The following is a 17837-nucleotide window of genomic DNA, read 5'->3' on the forward strand; positions in this document are numbered from 1 at the left end:
ATACACAAAAACAGTGCTCAGAGAGTATGCACAGATAACTGTGTATGTAATATGTATGGTGCAAACGGTTAGGATTCCATTAGTCTTCAGTCCAGGGATTTATAAATTACTGAAAAATGATTGGTCATTGATGGGAATAGCTGCCAAATGTACATTTAAAGAAGTTACTGCCTCAAATAAAAGACACAAAAGAGGAAAGAGGAGAAATAACACATATATGTGTGTTGAATCAGGATGGGTAGTAATATGTGTGTGTGTGTGTGTGTGTGTGTGTGTGTGTGTGTGTGTGTGTGTGTGTGTGTGTGCGCGCGTGAAAAGTTAATCTAAAGAGCCTTATTACATCATATTCCATTATATTATGAGCTGGCTTGTGGTTGAATTCTACGTTTTCCTTCACATAAATAAATTTCCACCATAAACTGAACAAATTGGGGCAAAAAAATCCACCAAAATGAAGAATTTGAGTGTTTGGAGCTCAAGATTTCCTGCAGTGAGGATGCTCAGTCCCCTGCTTAATGTGTCCCACCCAACCTTAGATTCTCAGTGTAAACTATGCTAATGTATTAAAGTGCAGCTATCAGATTCTTCACTGACCATCTATAGTATGCTAAATATGCATATTTATTCCATTTGCATTAGGCTGTTTTTCAAAAATCTGCGATTTTGCAGTCCATTTTTTGGAGTTGGTCTGATTCTTACAGATGTCTGGGTTAATTAGGAATAAGGATGCACTTTTATATCAGCGTAGAACTCGGCAGAAGTAGTAAACAGGTATATATATTTATTAATTTATTCTGACGACCGCTATCACTGAGGGTGTTGCTGAGAAACATGGCAGCGGTAATTCTCGCGAGACTTGGTTTAGTTTCGTACCCAAATAAATGAAAGGCGCTCCTCCGGCTCTCCAAATGGGAATACAAGTTGCATTAGGTAATAGTTGGCTAATAAATCGTGCCAGAGTTCAAAGTTCTGTCTTTGTCGTTTCTATCAGAAACTCATGAGGTGGCTGTCAGACGCATGGAAATGAGGTCCGCTCTTGTAAACAGCGAGTCGACTTTGTCAAAAGTTCACCAGCTCTTCATTCGCGGATCGGCGGGACGTCCCTTCTTTCCAGCTACCTACGTCGACGACTGATCTGAATTCCCCATCCGCTGAGACATACGAGTGGAGTCTCATTGGGTAGGCGTTTTCTCTCCCGGAAAGTGTAGTTTAGTGTGTTCTCCGTGCACCTTGCGCATCGTTTCAGCTCCAAGGACGCGAGCTGAACATGGCCTTTCACCCGAGCGCGTCCGAGAGACAAGAAGAAGCATCAAACTCTTTAATAATGAATGAGCTGGATCGGCTGGGTGCTGCTGATACCTACGCCTGTCCGACCACTGAGCTCAGTAAGGCAGTGTCGGTGTCTTTGGGCTTGGATTCGGTGTCATCTCCGCTCAGCAACATGAACCAGTGCTCCAGCAGCGCGTACGCAGAGTGCGACCCCACTGTGGGAAGTAGTTCCCGAGGAGTGCCGGAGTTAGGGGCGGCTGGAAACATGAACTCAGACGGCGACAGGCAGTTTGTGCGCGACAGCAGCCTCCGAGAGGATGACTTTGGAGAAGTGTGTCACGGCATACAGCAGGTGAGCTGCATGGATCTGTTCCGATCGGGCGACATGGACAGCGCGCAAAATGTGACGCGTGGCTCGGTGATCTCCAGATATGTCAGGAAGGAGTCAAACTTGTTTATGAGCCCGCTGGCGGAGCTGCCCGCGGCCGAACAGGTGAACGAGGTCCTGCCTTTGAAGCCGTATTCAGCCTACTCTGTCAGCCCCAGCCTGTACAGAGATGCCCCGGGTGCGTGGTGCGCAAATGAGCGCGCATACGGCGACAGCTCCGAGCCGCAGGGAGGCGTATCCGGCGGACATAATTTGTTGTGTAAATATTGTAATTGTGGGCAAACCTCCCTCGGATCCAGGCATGAATGCCGCTGTGTTTGGTACAGCGCGGGTGAGCAGGGTGGCAGAGGTGCCATGCGAGCCGCGATGGCACAAGGGTACGGCCAAGTGGAAAGTTACCCCGGCGCAATTCCTCAAAGGCAAACCACTTTTTCCACCATCAAGACCGAGCCTTCAGGCTGGGTGGATTGCACAGATCGTCCTTTGAGGTAAATAACACATTTTAATGATTGCTTTTCCGTTTGCGTAAGGTCAGGAGGGCATCCAGTGAAGTGTCACATACATTCTTTTCTACTGCTCATTCTCTCATCAGAAACAAAAGAACAATCGCAGCGTGAACAGCGTGTCCTGTGCTCATGTTTCAACCCACCGAGCTACAGATGGATTTTGTTATTTTCTTTTAAAGAGGAGTTGTGATGAGCTGAGGCTGAAGCATCACTTTAAATGTTTTCTATTAACTCCTTCAGAGTATTATTGTACTTTTGCTTACATGTCTCCACACACAGAATACAGTAAAGCTGATCATCTTATTTTTGTTTCTGGCTCTCACTTTCACATATACATTGTAGACTCATACTGTCGTCAGCTGCAGATGCATCCCAGTATCAGCATTAAATCACTTGTGCCCTAATAGCACCATGTGCTCTTGTTAGCCTTGATGTTTCAGCATGTAGTCAAAGTGAGTAAAAGTTCATCCAGTCCCTAACTTTGTAGAAATGTGGGTTTATAAGGGTTAATGTACCAGTTATCAGTCATTATAAAGTCATTATAAAGCGGAGATGTAGCACCTGTTGCTGATTCTTTTTTGTTTTTGTTTTGTTACCAGTTACAGATTCCCAAAAAAGACTAACTCTGCCATTCTTTAACCCAGGATTTACTTGATTTAAATTGACTTTGTTTGTTATACAGTCAGTCATGAGCTGGGGGCAGATATGTCGCGTACAACCAGGCTAGATTTGGGAAATTATTACCTCATGTTATAACACTCTGGGTGAGAACAAATGCTGTGACCTACATCTAATGCAAATATATTTGTTTGACTCTGTGCTGTTTTGCTTTAGCTGGGATTTTCCAGTGGTAAAAGATAAATCTGCTTTTAAATGCTACACTGGTATCTTCACCAATTTTTGAAACCTTTAAAACAACACCATGTTTGGGCTTGTGTGTGTGTGTGTGTGTGTGTGTGTGTGTGTGTGTGTGTGTGTGTGTGTGTGTGTGTGTGTCCAGGCATGATGATTTTTTCCCAGGTGTGTACCTCTCAGACAGGAGAGTGTGCCAGGTGTGTGGTGATGATGCCTCCGGTTGTCACTATGGCGCAGTCACCTGCGGCAGCTGCAAAGTGTTCTTCAAGAGGGCGGCTGCAGGTGGGCGTGCCGCGTACAAACACAATTATTCAGCCGCTGATTTAATTTCTTACACCCACTTTCCCTCTCGGGGCACAGTGACCTGACATTACGAGGGCGAGTTGTTTGTTATCAGTAAACGCCCACATATCGTTGCTATGAGTGGAAGCTTAGGCATTGTCGAGCTCGCTCTCCTCATCCCCCACCTCACCTCCACGGGACTTTTTTGTGTGCCTCCAGGTAAGCAGAACCACTTGTGCGCCAGCCGGAATGATTGCACCATTGACAAACTGAGGAGGAAAAACTGTGCCTCATGTCGCCTAAAGAGGTGCTTCATGTCGGGAATGAGCCTTAAAGGTGAGGAGCTAAAGATGAGAACGGAACGAGAGGCAGAGAAAAGGGAAGTATTTGTGGTGTGTGTTTGGAGAATGGGGTCAGGGTGGTCTGATACCTTACAGTCGATGGATCAGAGTGGCTCCAGCTCAAATACAGTGTAACAAATGAGGGCTTTTTTTTCCCCCTTACTGGTTGCCAGTGGGAAAGAATTTTCCAACACAGTTTTAATAAGGAGCAGCTCTGTGATAAATGAAGTTGCATTTCTAGTTGTGTGTCTGATTTGCCTGTGGTCACTTCTAGGTCGTAGGCTGAAAGGTGCTGGACAGACGAGAAACGGCGATGAAGAGCACCAGCCGGCTGCCTGGGGGCACGGAGAGAAAGAAGAGAGGGCAGGGAGGAAAGATGCAGCCATGGAGCCCAGAAATGCATCCGCTAATGCTCAAGGTGGCGACCTTTTACAGCATAGAAGCTCAAGTGTTGCACTAACTCAGCATTGAACACTAATATGGCTTTCTTTGCGTGGTTTTCTTTTGGCTTCTGTATCACTCTTTGTGTTTCTGCTCTGCAGCATCCCAGGCCCTGGTTCTTGCCATCCCCCCGACCATGCGCTCCTGCTTGTCCCTGCTCAGCATCCTGCAGGCCATCGAGCCAGCCGTGGTGAACGCCGGACACGACCCTGCCCAGCCAGACAGCCCCGCGTCCTTGCTTACCAGCCTCAACGAACTGGGGGAAAGACAGCTGGTAACCGTGGTGCGCTGGGCCAAGGCCATACCAGGTAAACTAGTCTGTGCCAAGGTCACTTGCTGCTCGTAGGTGTTTCTGCAAATGCCCTAAATATGCTGTCATAGTTCAGCTTTGGTGCGTTGCCAGACAAACCATCTATACTACAGGCCAAACAATGCACTCCAAGGTCAGGCTTGTCAGCATCAACAATCCAACGGCACTCTGAGAGCCTGAAGGATCAAGGAGAGAGGAGCATAATTTGTGTAACTCCAAGTTTACTCTAATTTAGATGAGCGATATAGCTATCAAGAAACATATATAGCTTCTCTTAGCATTGGGCAAGGTTTAAGATCTTGGCCAGGAGAAAACAGAGCTTGCCAGAATCTTGTGCCAGTTTAAATTCCATGCAGAAGCAGCCAATCCTGTGCAATACAAACAGGCCTGTTCAAATATTAGCCACTAGAGGGGGATATGTTCATATGTAAACCAGCAATGTAGGGCAGAAAATGGCCAGCACTGCATCCATGCTGGGTATTCTTTGCTATGATTACTCTCCATGATTATTCATTTTTGAGCTGAAAATGATTTTTTTAATCATGTTTTATCATTTGCACAGTGCATTTGTAAAAATGAGTGATGTTTACAGGGTTTCGCGACCTGCACGTGGATGATCAGATGTCAGTGATTCAGTTGTCGTGGATGGGGGTGATGGTGTTTGCTTTGGGCTGGAGGTCCTACACCCTTACTAACAGCTCCATGCTCTACTTTGCTCCAGATCTGGTCTTTAATGAGTAAGTCACCACGAATATTCACTTTACTCTGTATATTTCTTTAGAGGTCTAGCATCAACAAGTTTTTGTGAAGTTAAAGAAAGTTCATAAAAGTTTGCCAAACTTGACAATGTGTCTTTATCAAAGAAGAAACAAGAACTTAAAAGTTTGCTCGAGCTTAATCGAGTGTTCTAATCACTGTTTGTGAGAATATCATGAAATTTCACCTGTCATCATGCCTGGAAAGTAAGACACAGGAGAATATGAGCTTCAGAGGAAGACTGAATAATCATGCATTAGACGAGATGGTAAACAAGCTTATTGTTTTCTTGCCGTTTCCTTTGCGTCTGATACATGTGGCCGCAGAAGGATCACCTCAGATGATTTATTCCATTTCATCTTCGCCAATGTCAGTCCCCAAGAACCGCTACAGCGCCGAGACCCTTCTCATGTCACTCTGACAAGTTCTAAATTTGCGCCGCAAAACTTCCAACCGCTGTCTGACTCTTTTCTTTCTACTTTTAAAAAACTTAACGCAGAGTTTCTGTCACAAATCACTGTATGTGAAATATAGAAAAACAATTCTGCCGCCTCTTATCGGTGAAATTGCTGTACTGAAGGCGGGTGTTGCTCGGAATGCTGAAGTCAGTCACAGGCCTTTAGAGCAGCTTTCAATTTGGCTGGTGTTTTGTGCAATATTAGCAAAACACTCACTCCGTCTGCATTAGACCTCTGTCACTCTATTGGGCTGCTTCTGACCTGCATGGTAATGGATACGCCTGCCCTTGTTGCTGACCCTCATTTTTCTCTGCCTCCCTGTCGTTCTCTTTTTCCATTATCCATCCAACTCATTTTTTTCTCACCTCTGCTGCTTTTTCTACTTTTTTTCCCTCCACTCTCGTCTCTGCCACCATTAATTGTCTTCTTCCTGTCTTTATTCCTCTCTGCCTGACCCTCTCCTGGCTTCACACTTCTTCTCTTGTTGCACCTTGTGCTCCTTCTTCCCCTCTTATGCTGTTTTTTTTCCTCCCTGACCCTTCCTCACAGCCAGCGGATGCAAGTATCCAGTATGTATGAACACTGTGTGAGGATGAAGCTGCTCTCCCAGAGGTTCTGCATGCTGAAGATTACCCAGGAGGAGTTCCTCTGCATGAAGGCCCTGGTCCTCTTCAGCATCAGTGAGTCAGCTCGCTTCCATGTCTGAATAATAACTTTAATGTCAACTCACCAAGTGAAATATGACTACAGTCGAGTGCAGCCATACTTCAGAGAATTGATGGGATGGATAAAGTCCACGAGAGTTATTGTTGTGTTCTGGCTTTGTGGTCACAGTGCCGGTGGAGGGCCTGAAGAGCCAGCGCTGTTTTGATGAACTGCGGACCTCCTACATCAAGGAGCTGGACCGCTTGGCCAGCCACCGCGGAGAGACCACCCGTACACAGAGACTGTTTCAGCTCACGCAGCTGCTGGACTACCTCCAGTCGGTAATGCGCACAACTCTGTCTAAAATACGAAAACGCACCATACTGTGACTCTGAACTTTCCCATAAATATCATTTTAGTTTTTGTCATGGAACCACTTGAGCAGAAAATAATGTAGATCAAAGTGCACCTCCCAAGTACACAAACATTGTATTTGCCTTAGAGCAATACAGTGGCAGCTTATTTATTACTAACTGACCTGGCAAGATTTATTTTGATAATTTCATGGCTGGTTTAGCTGAGTCTATCAGGTATTGTGTTTAAAATGTAGGCCATGCTTGATTTTATTCTTCTGTGGATGGACTTCTACAAACTATATCATCCTAAGACAAGTAGCTGCTCCTTAGTTTTTAAAAAAATTTATATCAACCTGAGGTACACCTCCGGTTTGTGTGTGTGACTCCTGGTTCAGCTACTCTGTAGTGTCTCTACCAGCAGGCAAATGGAGTCTAACACCTGCTCTTTATTCTAGCTGCTGTGTGTCTATGTTTTAGGTATTGTTTTTAACAAGAAGCTCTGAGTTTTGCTAACCATACTGTAACTGCTTAGAGTGATATTTTATGTGCTTTGTCCTCCTGTGGAAAAAAGGGAGGCTCCTGACCTGATTTTATTTGTCCAGATAAAATCCCCCGCAAATTAAACCAATGAAAAGGCCGACTTTGCTCTTTCAGTATGTAAACTATAAAATGACGTGTTGTCTTTTATTAGTACAGTCAGCTCTGACTAAGTTAATTAATTCCTCCTTATCGGGCTAACAAGACTGACAGTCAAATTCCTTAAAAGAACAAAACCACCAGACCTTTGCTGGCATTGTTATATGATTAATATCACTTGAAAAGTAGTCCGACATTGGGTTTTTTCTTTTGCATGTACTATGTTATTTTAAATAGGGTTTTAAATAGAAACCCTCAAAACATATACTGACACAAAAGCAGATCTGTGAGATATATATATGTAAGTGTTGACAAATTACAGGGTCATAGTGCATGTTTTTTCATTTTCCATTTGCCTATATCATTATTTTTGCTCAATCTTCTGGGCACGTAGCATGCAGGCATGTAGCCAAGATTAATGGAGAGTCAGTAAAAACTGAAATAAATGAAGCCCTTATTTTTGTTTTAGAAAAACATATAAGACGTGTCAGACCAGACTGGGAGCTTTCTGTTTGCGAAAGGATATTCATCACCAGCCATGCACAATGATATAGATAAAGGCTTTAAAATGAAAGATCTGCATCGGCCTGAATTAACATTAACAAGCAGATAACGCCTGCCAGGGTAAAAGTTAATGATTTTGTTCAGAAAATGGCCAATAAAAATGAATATGAAATGCTTTACGTGTCAGTTAAAGTAGTTTTGTCTAATTTGTGTAGTGGATGTGTGCATTTGAAAAGCATTGTATTTTACATCTGCACCTGCCAGTGGGCCATCACGACATGAGTGGGAATAATATTATGTTAATTCCATTACAGAAGAGCTCTGCTGTTCTCTGCAATTAGCTGGAAAAATATGTGCATATACTGGCAATCGGCCAAAGTGACTTAGAAAATTTCGGCCTATCAGATATTGGCAAAAATCCAATATTGTGCATCACTAATTATCATTCATCTCATGATTATTAGTGTTTGAGAAGGACCAAGAATCTGATTGTATTTGCACAGGAAATAGCAAAACCTTTTAAAAGGATTTTTGTAATCATAATGTTTATAGTTATCAGTTTAATACTGTATGCCAGGGGTGGGCAATTAATTTTCATACGGGGCCACATGAGAAACTTTGACGGTTGTTAAGGGCCGGACCAGTACACGTAAAAGCTCTGCTCAATATATATCTCAATAAAAACAATAAATGAAACAATACAATGATACAATGAAAATGTGGAACACAGAACACAACTATTTAATGAAAGATTTTGTTTTTTCATTCAAACTATGATTGCTGCCTATTGAGTTGTAGATATTTACTATCATAAAGACATACTTGAAATGTGAAACTGATTTTCCAAGTGCTTTAATTACTTTTCAGCAGTCACCGTTTTTACAAACGAAGTAAGTAAGCCATCACTCAGAATTTATTCTTAATCAATATGACCATCAGCTGGCAGAGATTTGAAACTTGTCTTATCATGTCAGTTTTGGTTCATCATGAACGCTATGAGGTAACTGCTACAACTTATCTGGACGAACAGCTGCTGGATGTACAATAACACTGCAAACATCTTGTACCATTATAGTGTTGTCAGTTTTTCTAAATCTACATTAAGATGACTGTGAAGCATAAAGAAAGACAACAGCTCCCCACTACACTTACAGCAGTGTTCAATATATCTCAATAAAAACAGTAAATTTCACAATACAATGATGTACAATGTCCAACTCTTGAATCTCTGCTCTGAGATTCCAAGCCCATTTAAGCACCTTGTCCAGGCTGATCCATCTGACAGCTGTCTGGTAACCAAGGTTACCATGTTCACTCTCATCTCCTCCAAAAAGACAACAAACTGTCTGTAATTCAATGCTCCTGCCCTGATGAAGTTAACTACTTTAGTTACAACATCAGTCACGTGGTTGATTTTTAGCACTGACTTACACAGCACCTCCTGATGTATAATACAATGCAAAAATATCAGTTTCTGTTCTGGGTTTATTTCAGTCACTTTATCTTGCATCCGTTTCAAAAGTCCAACATTTTTCCCTGTCAAATTTGGACAGCCATCAGTTGTAACACCAACCAAATTCTCCCATTTTAGTCCCAGCTTGTTCATGCATGTATTTACCTCAGTGAACAAATCACTCACCGTCGTGGTTCCCTTCATTGGCTGCACAGCTGCCAGCTCCTCCGTCATCGCAAAGGTTTTTGTTAGTCCACGTACAAAGATGAGTAACTGGGCTGTGTCACGGACATCACAGCTCTCGTCCAGAGCCAAGGAGAAAACGTCAAAATCGTACACTTTGTTGTGCAGCTGAAGCTCCAGATTTTCGGCGATGCTCTCCGCCCGCCTCGTTACGGTTCGCCTGGAAAGGGCCACATTAACGAACGCTCCTTTCTACTTGGAAGTCCATGTCTTGTTAAAAACTCTGCATTCGGAATCAATCTTTCTTTCTTTGCCGTTAGCTGACATCTTCCCGGGTTGAAGCTGACCAACAAACCAATCAGCATAAACCTTATGCTAAGTACGGAAAGCACGCGCGAAAAAACGTTAACTTAGCAGATCTTTCAAAATAAAAGCAGTGCAGGCGTATTGCTTGCATGTATTGTGATGATATACATTTGCAATGACTTTTAATATTTTCCAATGACCTCATACGGGCCAGTCAGGGTCGTCCGGCGGGCCGGATGTGGCCCGCGGGCCGTAGGATGCCCAGGTCTGCTGTATGCGGATAAAACCAGAACTACTAGGATAATGAAGATTCTCATTAGGTGTGCGACCACTAGGGGGTGTAAATCCTTCACTTTGGTACCTTTTAGAGCTATTAATATTGTTTGAGAACCATTAATTTTCAACAAAACCCTCCCTGACATCATCGATATGGGCGTGACCAGAGGAGTAACATGCTCTGAAGTTACCGCTGACTGAGTTGCAGCAGCTACTGCTTCACGTCTTTCATTGTGGATTTACCCTTAAATGCTCAGCTGTGGGCCTTATGAGCTGGAAGGCAGCCTGAGATTGTCTGGCAGGGCCCCTCTAGGCAGGAGACCAGCGTTCATCAAGCCTTTGCTTCTCAGACCCCTTCGGCTTTACCCGCTCTGAGGAGCTTAGAGTGTCAAAATATGTGATATCTTTTAAACCCACCTCTTAAGTCTGGTGTCAAAAGACAGGCTTTGGGGGGTTTTTTTTCTTCTTCTTCTTTTGTCCCCAGCCATGTGCTCCCGTAATATCTTTTGTTCCTAATAACCTACTTAAATATTTTTGTCTCTGTCTTAAACTCAGGTTGTGAGGAAGTTGCACCAGTTCACGTACGATCTCTTCATCCAAGCTCAGTCCCTGCAGACACGCGTCAGCTTCCCGGAGATGATTTCGGAGATCGTGAGCGTTCACGTGCCCAAGATCCTGTCCGGCATGGTCAAGCCCATCCTGTTCCACAACACGTCCTAGAGAGTCTCATTGATTGTCCTTAACGTGCACCTTTGTTTCCTTTTGAGTAAAGCTGAATTGGCTGGAGATGGTTTATGATTTTATGAAGTGAAAGAAGCCTGTCTTGACACCGCACAGGGAGGCTATGAGTGGATACTTACAGAAGGGAAGGCAGCACATTCTTCCAGGCTAATGTAATCTAATTACATCTGCTCTGTTCTTCTTACTGCCTGTTCACTGTATCATGCACATCAGATGTTTTTTGGAGCTGATTAAAACACTTGCATGCATTCCTCCCCTCCCTCCCCTCCACGATACAAACCTGCTGGCATGTAGACTTCTTCAGCTCTTCATATTGATCATTGACAACAGGCAATATTTCATTTTGAGAGGGAAAGACAGTAGTGACAAAAGCATATTTGCAGAGTTCACATCCTCATAGCTTGTCTGTGTGCTGTACTATGACATTTAAACTAGCTTTTTTCACAATGAATGTTATTGTGTGCGCCTGAGATGATTGACAGTTAATAATGGTTGTGACATGCATGCTAAGAAGCGCAGCTATCTCGCCTGAAGGCATATAAATACATTTTTGAAAGCTGTTGTCATCCATTAGATTAATGTTTGACTAATAGTTTATGTGTTGTCATAATAAACACAGTCCTAAAGTGCAAGTGACTGCAGTAATGCAAATTTCGTATGTATATTTATGACTTTTTGATGTCCAAAGGTCACCCCAGCAGCAATGAGGAAGGAAGCTGAACAAAATAAGCCAGTGACTCATTAGTGAACTAACACCAAGGGTGTCTTGTTTTCGAGGTTTTTCGAGTGCCAAACATTATTGAAGTACAGTTTTTTCCAGAGTGCGCATTTCATACTGTTGTAACTTTTCTACAGTTTCTTAAAAGTGTTCTTTGCAATTGCCTTGTCGTGTGTCATGTAATGGTTGTAGCTTAGTACAGTTTTGCTAAAGTCCAGTTAGGAATCTGCTCATTTTGTTTCAACATTTGCAGCTTAATAAAATGAAATAAAACGGAAGCATGAGTGTGTGTCTGTTGGTTTTGCAACGATGACAGAGTAGAAATCCTATTACAGCATGGTCTCCTTTGAGTGCATGTTAATTACAATCCAGTAATATCCCTGTTTTTTCTCTGCCTGATAGATTCAGTCTGTGATGCCTTCAGCGAGCCTGACGGCTTTAGAAAGCATCCCAAAGGCAAGTCCTCTCTACTACTGCATTACCCACTCTCTGGGTTATCACGTTGTCCACCCAGCCAGATACAAGATCACAGTTGGAAAGCAGAAGACCTCACAGAGGTGGTCATAGTAGGAGGCCTGGCTGATATATTCCAACCATTTATCCTGTTAGAAGCCCCAATGTCTGCTGATCTGAAATTGATACCTATGTTTGAATACCATCTAGTGGTGGCTGAGGTTCTTGCATTGGTTCAGTGAAACTCAGCAACAAGGTAGTAGGACAACATCTGTTGGATCCATTGACATTTAGTTTGTAATGTAATCGGACACGGATGCACTCAATGTTACCATTAAATAATCCGAGTCACGAGCGGACTTAAGGTGCATTAAAGGCTAGCAGTAAATAAAGAATTCATGATGAAGCATGATTTAGGATTGAATAACTTATATTTAACTTAATATATCATTTAGAAATATGGTATTCATGTTATTGGTATATATTACTGTAATTCATAACAGAATGTGTTTATCTTTTTTATTAAGAAAAAGTAGCTATGAGGTAAAGTAGAGTTTTGGGGATTTTTTTGTTTGTTTTTTTTTACAATTGTCTGTAGGCCTAGAGAGAAAATGACATTACTTTAAGAGCTGCCTTATTTTAGATACATGATGTATTTAAAAGCCCAGACTATAAAAAAACAGTCTGTCTGGGTAACCTCTACCGCCATTTTAAGTCCCATTTCCTGAACAACCTCTTTCAACAAGTATTTGTCCCGCTCATAAATGAATCGGAGCTGAACGGAGCTGGGATTGAAAGACATGCTGAAATATCACTTATTTCTAAATATATTCCTTGCTACACATGCCCCTGTGGCTTCCCTTCTAAAAGGAATGGCGTCTTGTAAGGTTTCGCAATGATCAAAAATGTATGTGTTGATGTCGACATTTGAACTTAGCTTAGATTCCATTTGATTTCTGTAGTTCTTCGAGTCTGCTCTGCATCAATATTACATGTCTACTGTAGCAGAGGAGGGAATTTTTTTTTTCCTGTTGGGTAACGACAACCGCAGAAAGCACAGTCACTCTGGCCACAGACAACAAAACTATAAACTATTTCCTTATGTGTAGATGAAGGAAAGATTAGCACAGGGAATGAGTTACAGCGTGAGAGAGGATGGGAGAGGACGACACGAAGGAAAACAGTGTACAATTAAAAGAGAAGTGGCGATAGTTAAACCTCGACCCCAAAGTAACTGAACACCCATAATACTAAAATCACAGGGAAGTATGGTTAACACAGAGGACTGTACTTCTGACTGGACCTTACATAAACTTAAGCAATAATGTGTTTAACACCAGGATACCACAGCTCATGGCTACAGTGACCGGAAACCAATTAGATCGTGGAGGTGGTAAGATGACACCCCTAAATGGGGTGTTTCGGTGGCCTATCTAATGGAGGGTGATTCCTACCCAAGCACCAGTCCATTAACAACCAATTAACTTCCTATTAATATTTTACCAGACAGGGCCTCTCATCCTGACATGTTTTAAGGAGCTTTTCCCAGGAGTGTTTGAACATGAGCAGCTTTTAGCGCAGCATAAAGAGGCCTGTGTAATGGGCTGAAGGAGGAGGAGTGGCAACCTGATAGCACTGAGAGCCCAGGAAGGCAGAGAGGAGAGGAGACAGACTTCTGCAGCTGGTCTGCCCTCCGAGCCCAGCCAAGCCCCGAGTCGGCCCGACGCGCTGGGTTTTGCAGCGTTAGGAAATCCGTGATTTTGCATCTCTGAAACAAGACCAGACGTGAAAAATGAGCTTGTCCCGTGTGTTCAGCATAACTGTGTTTTGATGGTTAAACATGTGACAGATGAGCGTTCTGTTGTTTGCTCAAAAAAGGAAGAAAATATAGCTGAGCAGCAGTTTTGCCTCCAGGGCCTAAAGCACTTCTCACCCTCCTGGAGTTCATCATAAATAAGTTTTAAAGAGGATATAGCTACTGATCTGCCCCGAACTAGCTTTATGCTGCGTAAGGTTGGTTTGTGTGGACATTTAAAACTAGTTCAGGGAAACTCCCTGCCTTTAGAGAAAATGAAATAGAGAGAGGAAGGGAGGCAGAAAGAGAGAGAAAGAGAGGCCATTATGACTATAGCCTGCGGCTACTCCCAACGGATAAGGCATTTGTCTTCACTTGAAAGTATGATTTATTTTTCCACTAGTCAGAAGGGTTATGTTTGTCACCGCACACTGAAAGGACTTTTGGAAATAGCAGCAGAAGCAGAAATGGAAAAAAAAAAAAGTGTGTTCACTGGTTTTCTAATGCAGTCTTGATGTTCCCTCAAATACTTCCCTTCTTTGGTTACCTTGTTTGAGATCACTTTCAGTCTTCATTAACTTTAGTTAATCATACTGAACCTTGCGTCTAATTTATCAGCAGGAGCATGTGTGTTGATGATTAAGAGAAAGAGGGGAATGTGGGAAGGGGGAGAAGATGTGGTTGTATCAGGTTCCCTCCACTGGGTGTAGATGTGGTCTTAGATTTCTCTCCGGGCTGCTGATTAACCGTGTGCATGTGCTTGTGTGTGTGCAAGTGTGCGTGTGAGCGGGGAGTGCACCGAGGAGGAGAGGAACTTCAGTTTTAATTTCCCCCAGCTCCAGATATTACACCCCCGCGCTCTCTGTTTTTATTGGAACGGAGACCAAAAAACACCAAGTGTTTATGATGCATTAAAACATGGTGGGGAACTTGAGTGTGGAATTGTAAATCTATACATTTGGCTCTGTCTCTCCAAAGCAGAATTAATTCTTTTATAGAGGATTTTGTGTGTTTTACAAAGACTGATGATTGTAACACGCCATGAAATCATGTTCATCATCTTGATGTGGAGCACAGAGGCTGGAGAAAATTCTCCGTCAAGGGGAATAAGAGGAAAATGGAGGCAGAACTTTAGAAAAAAAATGTGAGGGCACATGGGAGGTAGGAGGAGTCATTGAGTTTGTGTTGAAGCACAGAAGGAAGGAATTATTCTGCATTACCCTAATGACCATTTGAACAAACGGATGGGTGAGGAGACCACATTACATTCTATTAACTCCGCTTTTGTTGTCAGTGAACTGTTAATGATGTACAAAGGGAGCTCTGCACCGCGCTCCTGGACAATGCAAGCTCTGTGCTTCTAATTATTCTCAGGAAAGCACCAACAGCCTTTATACCTGGAGACACATTAGCTGGTTCTAATTAGAGTAAATATTCTTCTGGTATAACACCGGTATTGCCTCAGCAATCCAACAGCGATTAGTCCTGTGTTTTTCTGCGGGGCTGCTTATGCATTCCCAGCCCTTCTCTGTCTCACATTCTACTTCTGTTTTTCTGTCTTGATCATTGCCTTCGCCTCTTCCTCACTCTTTTCTGCTCTGCACTCAATTTACTTCCTCTCCTCTCCTCCACCTCTCCCTTCCTTTGCTCCCAGCAGTAGTAGAGCACCACTAGCTGTGACAGAATCACAGCGTCTCCCCATGTTCCAGCCACCTCCCAAGTTCATTATATCTGTGCACAGAGTCCATCCCATGCAGCCTCCTCATAGCCCCTCATAGCTCCTGTGTCCCGGCCAAATGCAATGTGACAGCGCCGCCACAGCCCTCATTTACAGCCATCACAGGACAGATTTCCCCTTCCAAGGCTGCCGTCTGCAGCCTGATAGATGGCACTCCTGCTTTTCCCCCCTGCGCATGCATGTGAGCGCGTCGTCATGCTGTGTGTATTGCATGCGCATTCAAGCCCCTTCATTCATCTACGTCCGCATGTGTGTGAGTCTCTGCCTCGGCCTAAGAGTTGGAACAGCAACGTTTTCTCTGTCAGTAGTGATCCCTAAAACAATGCATTATGTTATTACTGGGCTTTGTTTCCATTTGCTCACATACTGTTCTTCAGATTTAATGCACTCAGCATGCGTTGTACTGATGTTCTGCTTAACTTTCAGAGTGCTGCTCAGTTTTAAGTGCACAGTTCGAGTAAGACCTTCCGTTTCTGTGGCATGCTTATTGGAGCACCCTTGTGGCAGGCACATCTTTTAGTTCGGGGGAAAAACGCTGCAGCACACTTCAGCTGCAGTACACACTTTCTGATATCTTGTCTCTTTTCTCCGTTTCTTTCCTGTCTTCTCCCCCCTCTAAATATTATACTTGTAGTTGCAGCCTGAGGCATCAGTTCTGTGTCATCCTGGGAAGGTCAAAACAGACACATGCACATGCGCATCACACACACACAAAGAGACACACACACACACACACACTTTCATAGATTTCAAATATCTCTATCAGCCCTCAGAGGATCAGATTGTTTTACGGGAAATCATGTCACGGGTCAAATGATTGAATTATTAATGCAAGTGCAGTGCAATAACAATCGGCCCTTGTCTATTGTGATTCCAATGTGATATTCACAGACCCCCTCTCAGCCAAACTTGATACCACCATGTTACAATCCAAATCCAATAATGCCGACTCGGCAAAAGAATGTTTCCCCTCCTCCGCTTCTATTGTTTCATCAGTCGAAGAGTGTCTCTACTCTGTTGCCTTCGCAGTAAAAGAGTATTTCCTGGTCTCGAGAAGCATATCGACTGCCGTGCCACGTTTCCAAGGACAAGGCAATACATTTTCATCAAAACAGTCATGGTAAAGTAATCCACAATCATAGGACTCTTTCACAACACGCTGGTCTATGAAATGTGTGTGTTTTTGTGCACACGCTACATGTGGCTAATACGGTATGCGTGTGTGTAATCTGGCATTCCTCAAAAAAAAAAAAACTCTAATCTTTTTGCCTTTTTACAGTGCCAAGTATGGATTTTGTTTCTGGGCATAGCTGGAAATCAACCAAGCAAATCTAAGGCGTATTCATGATTCACATTATGGAAATGAACTCAGACAATTCAGTATTCTAACATTTGCATATGTAAAGAACCACACTCGGCGAGGTACAAGTATTTTAACCTAATTTGAAACACAAGAGATCCAATTGAAAGCAATATGTTGCGTTATGATGTTTTGAGAGCAGCACATTAAAACCGGAGGCAGTTCTCTTCCTCTCCCTCCAGACCCGGTTCTCACAGAGCCTGTATGGAAATGCATGTTGTTGTAAAAGCCCCGGTGATAGATTCTTGACCTCGCCTCTGAAGGATTTCTCGCTCTGTTTTGAGAATGACCGTTGAGCAACACTGGGGGAAAGAGACGTTAAGGTCAACCCTTTAGCATTTATTATCGGCCAGTGCCAGAAAACACAACTCTTTTAGACATCCTAAACATAGCGAGCTGGACACATGGGCTGACAACTTCACTTAGGGGGGGGAAATCAAACAGGCTTGTTAATGCAGCTGCTGAAAACAGTCCCATTAGGAGCAGTCACTCCTATTCGTTGTTTTTTTATCATTTGTACTTGCCTTTTCATCGTCTCTCCCTATTGGGTATAGCTGTAAAAGAATGAAAAATTAAATGAAACATGTTCCCTTAAACACTAAATGAAGACATTTCTCTTCCACTTATGCTCGAAATTGATATCGTGGAGAATAAAACAAGAAAAGCAGAAAAAAAAGAGTTGTAATAGGTTTTTTGGTTTCATATTCCTGAATGAAGGCGCTGCCATGTCTAGCTCCATCAAGCTCGTTTGCGTCATTATGAATTCTCATTACAGCTTAACAGAAGTTTCCCATCTGGAGAAGCAATGTCCCTGTTTACAGTCCGCTCTTCCTCTCTTCTCCTCCCATTTCAAACCCCATAGACATTCTCTGAGGCCTAAATGAGCTTGAAGACAAAAAGCACTGTGTAGTATTACACAGTGCTGCGTAGAAATTAGCTTTTTCCCTCATTATGCTCCTCACTTTATGGGAAATAGAAAACAAGAGATGACATATGTAATTACCGCATGAGTTAAGCGTAAACATGCCGTATAGGATGAGGCTATGCTTTCGGCGGTGGGCTAATTG

General features: G+C 43.1%; 1 protein-coding gene across 2 annotated transcripts; it reads left to right on the forward strand.

Moving 5' to 3' along the window:
* The first annotated feature begins 869 nt into the window (after nucleotides 1-869).
* LOC111568069 (progesterone receptor-like) lies at nucleotides 870-11702 on the forward strand. Of its 2 annotated transcripts, XM_023269538.3 has the most exons (9): nucleotides 874-2145; nucleotides 3164-3300; nucleotides 3520-3636; nucleotides 3916-4059; nucleotides 4184-4390; nucleotides 4985-5129; nucleotides 6156-6286; nucleotides 6441-6592; nucleotides 10521-11702. In XM_023269538.3, exons 1-9 carry the CDS (start codon nucleotides 1268-1270, stop codon nucleotides 10683-10685), a joined length of 2076 nt encoding a protein of 691 aa, XP_023125306.1. In that variant the 5' UTR covers nucleotides 874-1267; the 3' UTR covers nucleotides 10686-11702. The 2 variants fall into 2 exon arrangements, with proteins under 2 accessions (XP_035803702.1, XP_023125306.1); XM_035947809.2 differs by lacking the exons at nucleotides 6156-6286; nucleotides 6441-6592; nucleotides 10521-11702 and adding an exon at nucleotides 5475-6138 and having other exon boundaries at nucleotides 870-2145.
* Nucleotides 11703-17837: the final 6135 nt, after the last annotated feature.

Source organism: Amphiprion ocellaris, chromosome 13 (genome assembly GCF_022539595.1).
Source record: "Amphiprion ocellaris isolate individual 3 ecotype Okinawa chromosome 13, ASM2253959v1, whole genome shotgun sequence".
Taxonomy (NCBI): domain Eukaryota; kingdom Metazoa; phylum Chordata; class Actinopteri; family Pomacentridae; genus Amphiprion; species Amphiprion ocellaris.

Excerpts from the sequence above, each read along its gene's own strand:
- LOC111568069 (XM_023269538.3), top strand. The coding sequence starts at position 1,268 with ATGGCCTTTCACCCGAGCGCGTCCGAGAGACAAGAAGAAGCATCAAAC. Across the intron at positions 3,301-3,519 it reads CTTCAAGAGGGCGGCTGCAG|GTAAGCAGAACCACTTGTGC; the intron begins GTGGGCGTGCCG and ends GTGTGCCTCCAG. Across the intron at positions 4,391-4,984 it reads CTGGGCCAAGGCCATACCAG|GGTTTCGCGACCTGCACGTG; the intron begins GTAAACTAGTCT and ends TGATGTTTACAG.